Source organism: Scyliorhinus canicula, chromosome 5 (genome assembly GCF_902713615.1).
Source record: "Scyliorhinus canicula chromosome 5, sScyCan1.1, whole genome shotgun sequence".
In the NCBI taxonomy this organism is placed as follows: domain Eukaryota; kingdom Metazoa; phylum Chordata; class Chondrichthyes; order Carcharhiniformes; family Scyliorhinidae; genus Scyliorhinus; species Scyliorhinus canicula.
Window position 1 is genome coordinate 151,619,452 of NC_052150.1, and position 10,679 is coordinate 151,630,130.

General features: G+C 43.6%; 1 protein-coding gene across 8 annotated transcripts in view; it reads left to right on the top strand.

The window, feature by feature from the left end:
- The window catches only part of LOC119966335 (inactive phospholipase C-like protein 2), a 380,595-nt gene extending 375,065 nt beyond the window's left edge, over positions 1-5,530 (top strand). For all 8 annotated transcript variants that reach the window (XM_038797824.1, XM_038797823.1, XM_038797825.1 and 5 more), the window contains one exon: positions 335-5,530. In XM_038797824.1, coding sequence (XP_038653752.1) covers positions 335-577 — 243 coding nt within the window. In that variant the 3' untranslated portion in view covers positions 578-5,530. The remainder of the gene's footprint in view (positions 1-334) is intronic.
- Positions 5,531-10,679: the final 5,149 nt, after the last annotated feature.

Sequence of the window (10,679 nt, forward strand, 5' to 3'; positions counted from 1 at the left end):
AGTTGATATCCTGATGTTAAGTAATGAAATTTGGAGGTTATCCATTGTGTATATTGAAGAGTGGTTCCATGGTGTGCTATTCCCAATGGGACGCTGCCCTCACAGGGGACACCAGTTGGAGAATCAGGCCTACAATATTGTTGTCTTGCTTCCAATCTGCCAACCCTGGTGCTCCTGGCTGGGAGAGAGTACACTATTGTATCATCATTCCTCTAAAATCATGGTAATAAGTGTGATGCCTTCAGGTTTCTCTCCGATATCTACGTTTTGTTCCTGTTGTACCTACTTAAGCAGTTTGTTCACTTTTAATTAATTGATTATTCATTCTCGACAGGGACAAGCTGATCTGTTGAAGCATGCTAAAATTGAAGCATTGGAAAACCTGAAGCAAATCAATTATGCTGCAGTGTCTTGTGGTCTGAACAAGCCAGGTACTGGGAATACAGAACCGTCCAAGGCAAGACGAAGCCTAGAGGCCATACCTGAAAAAGAAAATCTAGATGTTGCAGCTGGAGACCAAGTTGCTGAATCTCACCAGAGTACAACCACTCAAAAATCTATCAAAGCTGCCAAATGAATGCAACCACATAGAACATTTGGATTGCACTTCAAAGCCTTCTCAGTTGGTTGGTTTTCGTACTTTGTAAATCCTAAGGCACAATTCTGAAGGCTCAGAATAATGTGACAAATGGAGCTATGAATGTAACACTTCTCCAAGTGAAAGTATACTACTACTGGTGGAAGTATACTACTGCTTCAAAGAAGTAGTGGACTTGCCATTAAATGTTCATCTGCCAAACAAATATGTATATATGATATCACAAAGAATCAGTTGAAGTGTAGCTTCTTTTCTAGTAATTTATGCTGCCATTTTACATTCTTTTTGTAAATGTAATATTTCTCTAGATACCTAAAATTCATGTCTTAATTTGATTGAAACATAGTTATTATACAGAAGAGTATGTAAAGTATATATAAATACAATGAGGTGTGTGCAGTGATGCTACCAAAACATTCTAAAGCTTGTTGAGCCATAAATGGAAATGTATGATTGATTGTGGTCACTGAAGCTTCAGCGCACTTTATGAAGACCATTAATCAAGGGGAAGCTGGAAAAGTTTTGCTGTAAACTTGTTCTTTCAGAAATAATTGTTAATGTCAAAAACCATTTGAAGTGCTTGTACCGCCGTCTGGTGACCAAATAGGCAGCAGCTTTTTAGGTTGTTGTATATAATTTCTATTTTGTGAAGTACAAGTAGGAATATTAGGCTTATGAATTCCCACAAGAAAGGATTTCTATTCCAGTGAAATTGTTAATGCACAGTACTGCCAGCAGCCATTATCTTGTACATTGTTTAATGTGCATGATTCGCTGGGATAGAAGTGAGAAACTTTGATCTCTTTCTCTTCTAGCTCATGAAATCATATGAAAAAACAGTGTAAAATAAATAAATTGTTAACAGCATCGTCAGTGTTGGTGAGCCTGAACCAATTAAACTAGTTTAGTTCATCATCGTCAAGAGCGGCTTAGCGACAGGGTTTTGCTGCAGACTTAATTGCTCAGATTCCGAAGTATAGTACATTACAATTTGTTCAAAACATAATTTCTGCTTAATCCATCACTGAAAACAAAAAAAAAAGCTTAAGGAAATCTTTTGAAAAACTCACCATTGTAACCTACCCAGAAAGTAGTAGCACAGACCCAGAAATAGGTGCAGTCCACTTCACTGATCCAAACAGCTTGAATCGCCACTGTCTCAAATACTGATGCAATTCTTTGGTAAACTTTTTTGTATTCTGCCTCCACTGGTGTTCCGGGCATTTGGTTTTACAAATTCACAGGCAAGCAGTTAAATATACCACCTCCTCCCCCCACCCTTTCAATCTTAAACCATGTTCCATGCTCTAGAGTTTGCAGTAATCTCAAATGTATTATTGAGTTCAATTGACCTATTCATTTAAAATTCCTTTTATAGTATCTAGCATAGGCTTTCTGTTCTAACCAATCATAGTCTCTTAACCACTTCTTGCTGGGAACTTTTTCCTGTTCTTACACATGATTTAAAAGGTTATCTGGATGCAGTGCATAAAGGAAAAGTAAGGGCCTCCATTACAGTGCCCAAACTTCTCCAAAGCATTTTGGCTATTTGGTCTTTACATCAAACACAAAGAAAAGAAAATCTGACCTGCAATAGTAAATACTAGGTTTTAGTATGGTTTCCCTTTCCTGCTTGCGTCTAATACTTGCATACCCTTGGGATGGTATAGGAAATGTAATTATGCACAATACCGTTGATTGTCCATACCAACGCCCTCAAAGATGGGATTTTGCCTACACCCCCATGGTGTTTTATCACTCATGCCAAGCTGTGCTGCTCCACCCTTCTGCCCATGGCCCCTCATGCCCCATGCCAAGACATGTCACGCCACACACCCCAAGGTCCCTATGCCAAGCTGTGGCACCTACATGACCTTTGACCCGTTATATACATGGAAACATTATACTGGCTGTCAAACAAGAATACATAATAAAACTGAGAGCCCTGAAATTAGTCTGTAGAAACACCTGAGTCTCAGAGAAAATATTGCTTGATTGACAGCTCTGGCTCTCTGATCTACGTTGTAGGATCAATGTTAATTTACACAGGGTTCAGAGGCTTCAGTTGCTTGCAGTTTCAACTATCGAAATGTTAAAGGGTCTGGATGATTGACACTTTTATTGCACTGTAGTTTTTTAAAAAATCACTTTTTTAATGCAGTGGAAAATTATGAATGAATGACTTAAACTTGATTTATGTATACTATGGTCACTATAGGGTTTATTGGTTCTACACATTGCATATTGGATCAATTGTATGGAAGTGCCACTTTGGCCTGGGGCATGAGAGATCATCTGGGGTGGATGGACATTGGTTTTGTTTATAGACCTGTGACTTGCAGTTTGATATGTATGACCTAAGTCAAATAGCTTGCGGCAATGTCTACTGATATTCAAAATGTGGTTTTATTAACGATTCACAAGAGGTTAGAATAACTTATTTTTCCTTTAACTTAAACAAATACTTGATTTATCTTATTGACAACTGTTTTACATAGACCAGAAATGTTCAGAAAATAATCAAGAGTTGTACTGCAATTTTTTCAGTAGTAAACTTCTGCTAAGGGATAATTATGATCTTGTGATAATTTTATGTTGAGGTGCATTTAAAAAAATAAATTGGATAATAAATGGCCTCTGTGCCTTCATATCTTTAATCATAATAATATGAAGAGCAATAGAACCTAAAATGCCATTGACAGAAAAGCCAGCTTTCAAACTAATTAGCTGATTTGAATTCAATCCCATGAGCCTTAAATCTTATTCACAGCCCTATGTGAAACATTACTGAAATGCCCTCATAAAATCCAATTAGATCACATCACCCAATCTATCCTTGTCAATCAATGTGACTACCCACTGAAAAAATGCTGTTGGCGTTCCTGTTGGCAAGTGCATGTTGCTTTTAAATCTACTGACAGCTCATCATGACCATTGCTTCTTTAAATGGACATTGTCACAATCCTCTAAAGTGCCCAAAAATATTTCCTGCTACTGAGTTTGACACTTTATAGTTCTAGGATTTTTAGATGTTGGGTAAACCTCTGCTCCATTGTCCTTCCTATATATATAGGTAAATTTTAACTTGCACCTCTAGACAGTAAACTTGACATTGTTGAACTGTTATACATGACACCTGATTATTCTTTGCATTAGGTAAATAATGGGTGAAAATCCCATCATTGAAATTGTTGAAAACACAAAGTAGATTGTCTAATTCTTTCCCATTTCATAAATTCCGGAGTTCAGTGAATTGTGGGTCAATCTCTGGGTGCTGTCACCCGATCTGACATATCTCCCTGTCTTTGATTTGTTGAGTCTCGTATTGCATGTTCTTTTACTAATGTTCACATTTATTATGGATTTCTGAGCTAAATTGACTGTGTGCACATGTTTAGACCAGCTGAAATTTATTTCAGCCTGTGGAACTTTTCATTGACAAACTCAAGTCGGAGGTATAATAATTTATCTCAGCCCAATTAATTAGGTTGGTCATTTGAATTCAGGAGGTTAGTTATTCATTTCCCTAGGCCACCATCAAACCTGGTTCCCTCAAATGGGTGCATTTTGTTAACTGGACCACAAGACTCTCTCGCTTATAAAGGAGAAAAAGGTTAACTTGACCGGCTCTCCACACACGGATTTCATCTCCTTTGCCTCATTATCATGTGTTTGAACACGCCATGCAGAAATGTTATGGCCCAATGCATATTTCTGGCTGAGTGTGACAGTGATTGGTGTCATCAGATAAATAAAAGGTATGGTTCTTAAAGGACTTAATGTAAACTTTATGTACTTATTAATCCAAGATTCAGTCACTCAGAGACATGACTTGTAAAATAACCCTACAGAAAGCTGATTTTATTCACTGTAAACAAACAAAGAGCATCAAAACTTCTATAGATTTATTTTTGTAACGTGACTTGCTTTGAAATTCAATCAAAAACTGGCAGAATCACCCCAGAAAAGTAATAAATTGGTGTATATTACAATTTTTAAGTCTCATTTAATCTATTAAGATGCAACTGCAGCATCAGTTCACAATTCTGCAATAAGATCATCTGATCCTAACAATGTGCTTTTACTAAGTTCTCATTTGAGTTGTAAAAGACATCTATATAGAGCCAAGTGGAATTCAGAGTGCAGTGGAAAAAATGATCAATTTTAATCAAATACCTTATCTTGACTAACTTCTGGACATAATGGGGACATATTCAAAGTTACTGAAAATGATGGAAGAAAGCTGCTATATAAATAAGTCAGATTACAGAACTTCTGAAACACGTCATTCTGCATGAGGATAAATAAATTAAGGCACTCAGCCAAGGTTTAGGCCTGATTTTAAGATTGGTAAAACCTTGAAAATTCTAAATTTCTTCACCCTTTGTAGACTTAATACTATTTTCAGGTTCCAAAAATCTGAAGCATACTTTCATCATATATGTATATAAGATGTCTGAATATTAGACTTCTAGATAATGCTAAACACCAACAGCCGAATGTGATGATTGTGTCTAGTAGTTCTGAATAAGGAAAATTGAGGAATTATAAACTAGTTGTATTTGACTACCCTGCAGAAATATTACTGGCGTTTTCAAAGGACTAATTTTGGAGGGAATACCTCTGTTTATTCCTCTGTTCTGCTACACTGATATAGTCAAGCAACTTCCATCTGTTCACCTGTGTCAGTAGCACTGAATTTGTAACCAACATAATTGTTTCTGATTTCTTACCAAAAAATGTTTCACTAGCGCTTTACTTACTCTTATGGGACCCACTGGATTGTAAAAACAAATGCCACAATTTTGCTTAGAAATGTGACAATGTGAAAAAAGTGTTCATTTTTTATTATTCAAAGGAATTTGAAACCTACTGTTCTGCTTTAATACAACATTCATATAAAAATAAAAGATCATATTTGTCAGAATAAAATGCTGTTTTCCCATTATTGTATTCTTTATTGACCCTAGTCGGTATATTATGCATAATTAATACTAATGGCAAAGGTTCATTACTGAGCAACTATTACATTGGGTTATCGACATGATAAAAGGGGGCATGTTAGCTCGGTGAGGCGACTCGTGTGTGGTTCAAAATAACATCAATAGTGAAGGTTTGTTTCCCGTTCCAACTGACACTTAGGACTTGACTACTCACGCTGCCCCCAAGAGTGGAAGGTGTGCTGATATGCATCACTGTATATGCACAAGGGGTTAATGTAAATACACTACAACTAAGTAACCACTAGAGGGAGCACCAGAGATGTCATGACACAGACATATAGCCAATGGGTCATTAGAACAGGACACAAGGGGACATTACACAACCCATATAAAAGGACAGGGCACACATGATCTTTCTCTTTCCACAGGCGACACTTAGAGACACAGGGGCAGATCAGAAGCATCACACCCACCACGTGGCTTAGAGCAGACTGTTTAGACTGAGTTACTAAGATTAGCAGAGAGTCGAACTCAAGTAGGAGAATTGTTAACTGTTCAATAAATGTGTTAAACCTATCTCCGAGTCGGGAGCTTCCATTGTCAGAGCATACATCAAGGAAGCAGCTTATGCTACACGAAGAAGCATAACACAACAGAAGGCATTGGCAAATTACCACTGACAAAAACTGCCAGGTATCAGCTCACTTTGAAGATTCAGCAGTGAGCCAAGCAATATGTGGATGAATGAAATGAATTGCCAAGATCTGCTAACCTAATGTCATGCGGCAGTATGCAAGGTGAATAACCATGGGAGTGTGGTATTAACCAAGATTGGCTCAATTAGAAGTTGCTTTATCTTGCTCACCAGTGTATACCTCCTCACAAGATGAAGCTAGCAAGTTAATTTTATTAATCTCATCGAGTTTTAAGCATCATTTTGTGATATTTTGCAGTTTAGAATATGCATTTTGAATTTTCAAACATTAGGATTGAACCAGGCTCTCCCTCACTCCCTTGGATTTCTCACATTTAAATATTTACACGTGAGGAGCATGATTTAACCAAAAGGTTTCTAAGTGTGGTGGTGAGTAGGAACTGCTGCGAGCTTCCCGACGCTTGGACCAGCGAGGCCGTCATCGTTATAAAACGTTAATTGGTCCACTTAATGATGCTCCTCGGCCTTCAGGCTGCAAATGATGGTCCTGCTGGCTGATTCGCTGGGACCGTGCTCGCCAGCCCCCTGCTAACAAGGTCGAGCAGCACTTAACCACTCCTGCACTGCCAACCCCACTCAGCTCGCAGCTATGCCGCCATGGAGAGCGGCCCTCACGATCTGGGGATGCCCACCTGGGCAGATGGTTGGATGCGGTAGAGCCAGACAAGGTGCCCTGTTCCCTGGAGGCTCAGCCACAGGGCAGTCAGAACCGCATGTCCGAGAACAGATTGGTCACCGACGTGGAGGCTGGCAGTAGCCGCAGAGGTCAGGAACCACCAGGCTCCACCTGTCAAATGTGAGTTATTGCCTTACCGACTGACCCATCCCTCCCACTCACCACATGTCCATTCTCCTGCAGGTCCTACAGCCTGTCATAATATCCACTCATGTATATAATGAGATGCAGACAGGCAGTGATTGACACACAGGATGACCAATCACCAGATAGGACATCACCACTATAAAGCCCACAGGGCATTAAGACTCTCCCTCTCTCAGGCCCCAGCTACTGAGACAGTCAGAGTGCACAAGTTAGTCAGTACTATTACCATGTGGTAGCTAGTAAGCCTGGTCAAGCCAGTAAGAGGTCATCAGTAGGATTAGTAGAGTGTCAACCCACAGCTGAACATGTACAGCAGTTCATAGTTAAATAAAACAGCGTTGGATCATCTCCGGTGTCAGATGTTTGTTTCTAGCTTCACAGCATCCAGTTGCAGTCAACGTCGAACCAACCTGCCTAACACATGATGGTACCAGAGTGCTATGAATCCTGCCGAACCTACCTCGAGTGAATCTGCAACGACCAGCAAGCGGCCATCCAGTGAAATGGAAAACATCCAGCCTCCTCCACAGCTCCGCATCTCCGGCAACTTCGCCGCCAATTGGAAAATCTTCAAGCAAAAGTTCCCCCTGTATATCGAGGCCTCCGACCTCAAGGCAGCACGGATGCCAGGAAGATCGCGCTATTCCTGTCGACTAAGGGGGATCACGCCATCCATATCTACAACTCGCTTACGTTTGCCGATGGCAAAGACAAGACAAAGTTCAAAACAGTTCAGCTAAAATTTGACAGCCACTGCGACATTGAGGTGAATGAGAGCTTTGAATGGTACATCTTCCAACAGATGCTTCAGGGTAAGGATGAACCTTTTCAGTCCTTCCTGACCCATCTCCGCATCCTGGCGCAGTCAAGTAATTATGGCTCGGCGGCTGATTCCATGATCTGGGATCAGATCGTTTTCAGGGTCCACTCCGATTCCCTGCGGCAGCAGCTCCTCAAAATCAAACAGCTGACCCTCTCCGTCGCTATCGAGACGTGCGTAGTCCATGTGCATGCCAAGAATCGTTACTCCCACATTAGAGTGGCAGAAACTGCAAAACTGGCCTCCCACGAGGCAGAACGGGTGCAGGCCATTGCAAAAATGCAAGGCCTGGGTATCAAGGAGAGTGGCCGTTTCGTGCGCTTTTCCCGGGACCCTACGAATGCGCACCACAACCTTGTGGACAACGAGGCCGAAAACCCTAATGCGCAGGTCCGTACGTCGGCCGACCACACTGCGCATGCGCGTTGGCGCACGGATGCGCTGACATCAGCGTTACGATGTGTCCGAATTATGGCTCTGCCCATTTAATGCGGCAATGTCCAGCCAAAGGACGGCGATGCCTACAGTGTGGGAAGCCTGGCCATTACACGGCCTGCTGCAGGTCCACTCCACCGATGATCAGCCAGCGATCCCAGATACGGCGCAGAAGTGTTCGCTTGGTACATTAAGACATGCTGGGTTCTGATCCCGACAGCCCAACGGACCCCGATACTGACTGCTTCGAGTCTCCATATCGGGTGGGCATTATAACCTCACGCGAGCTGGTCTCCACTGCACCTGCAACCCGCCTTTCGATCCTCAGTGTGGATCCCGATGACGATTGGTGTGCTGTCCTCACAGTCAACCAGGCTCACATCCGATTTAAACTGGACACCGGCGTGTCTGCAAACCTCATATCACAGTCAGATCTCAACAGCATCCGTGACCAACCACCATTCTTCCACTAGCCTGCCAGCTCCTTGACTACAATGGCAATGCCATAGATGCCAGTGGATTGTGTCGGCCCGGGGTATCTCACAAGGCAATCAAGGCAACATTACGATTCAAGATCGTTCGGCCTGACAGGGCGTCCCTGCTCGGTGCTCGCGCCTGCAAGCTCCTGAATCTGGCCCAGTGAGTCCATGTCCAAGACACCGCCGCAATGCCAGCAATCCCGCCTGTCCAAGTGCCGGCGTCTCCTGCTCCACCTCTGCGGCGATCAACAAGAATTCGTCGCCCGCCTCAAAGACTGAATCTATAGACTTTACTCTTGTAAATTGTGTTCAGTTTGCTCTGTATCTGCACAATAGACACCTTACCATATACAGATGTTCGTTAACTCACCACTTGTACATAGTCAGGCATGTATATACCTTCACGTTCTAAAACTTATTTTTTTAAAAAGAGGAGATGTCATAATATCTACTCATGTATATAAAGAGATGCAGACAGGCAGTGATTGACACACAGGATGACCAATGAACATACAACACAGAACAACCAATCACCAGATAGGACACCACCACTATAAAGCCCACAGGACATTAAGACTCTCCCTCTCTCAGGACCCAGCTACTGAGACAGTCAGAGTGCACAAGTTAGTGGGCACTATTACCATGCGGTAGCTAGTAAGTCTGGTCAAGCCAGTAAGAGGTCATCAGTTGGATTAGTAGAGTGTCAACCCACAGCTGAACATGTACAACAGTCCACAGTTAAATAAAACAGCGTTGGATCATCTCCAGTGTCAGACGTCTGTTTCTAGCTTCCCTGCATCCAGTTGCAGTCAACATTGAACCAACCTGCCTAATACATCACAGCCGATGGCGCCGGCCCATCCCAGACGGCCCCCTCTTGTGACTCCGAGGAGACCACCTCAGAGGAGAGCTCTGAGGATGCAACAGTTATAGTCACGGCACAGCTGTCATCCCCACCCTCCACCAGCGCAGATACACACGCTTCAGTGGGAAATGTTAGTGGTCAGGCTCTTGGAGCACAATCTGGTGAGCACCACACTTTTGATGATGTACATCAGGTGGAGGCAGGAACCCCCAAGGCAAGTCAGCAGTCGGAGGGCTGCTGGATCCCAGGACCCAGCCTGATGCTGAGCCCGTGGAACAGGTTTTCCCGGAGCTGATGAAGACAACAGGGAGCAGCCGGGACATTTAGAGGGAGATGCCAGCGTCACTCCAGCAGATCCATGGCCGCTTGGAGAAGTCCCAGAGGCTACGGGCACAGGAGATAGCAGCGGCACCAAGGCCGCTGGGGTGGTGATCGTAGTGGGGATCCTGGTGCACGACGTTGGCACCATGAGTGGAAGTGTCCAAGGCGTTGCCGGCCATGGCTGAGAGTCTCGGCAGAATGTCCGACTCGCTGGGGGTGCCACTCAGTACCAGGCTGACCTGGATGGGGTCCCGCAGGATATTTCCTACTCTCAGCTATGAATGGCTGAGACGCTGCAGAGCTTGTCCTAGTCGCAGAAGCATCGCCATGGGTGTCGACACCATGCTGCGGACCATGGGGAACCGCCAGAGCTGGCAGTGCCAGATGATGCAGGGGCAGCCGGGGCTTGAACCAGGTATCCCTCCATCCCATAGTGAACCCCAGGTCCCCATGGGCACCAATCAGGAGGAGGGGGCGCTGGATGCTAAGCCGGACCCATCCCATGGAGTGGCAACGGTAGCCACCAACTCCCCCGGGTTCAACCTCTGATGAGGCTGCATCTCGAAGTCAGCACACGGGACAGGGTGGCACGGCTGTGCACATGCCACCTGCCGACAAGTGCACCAGGGTCCTCCGGCCCCAGAGCCCCCAGAGGCCACCCGCCAGGGTAATCAGAGGCC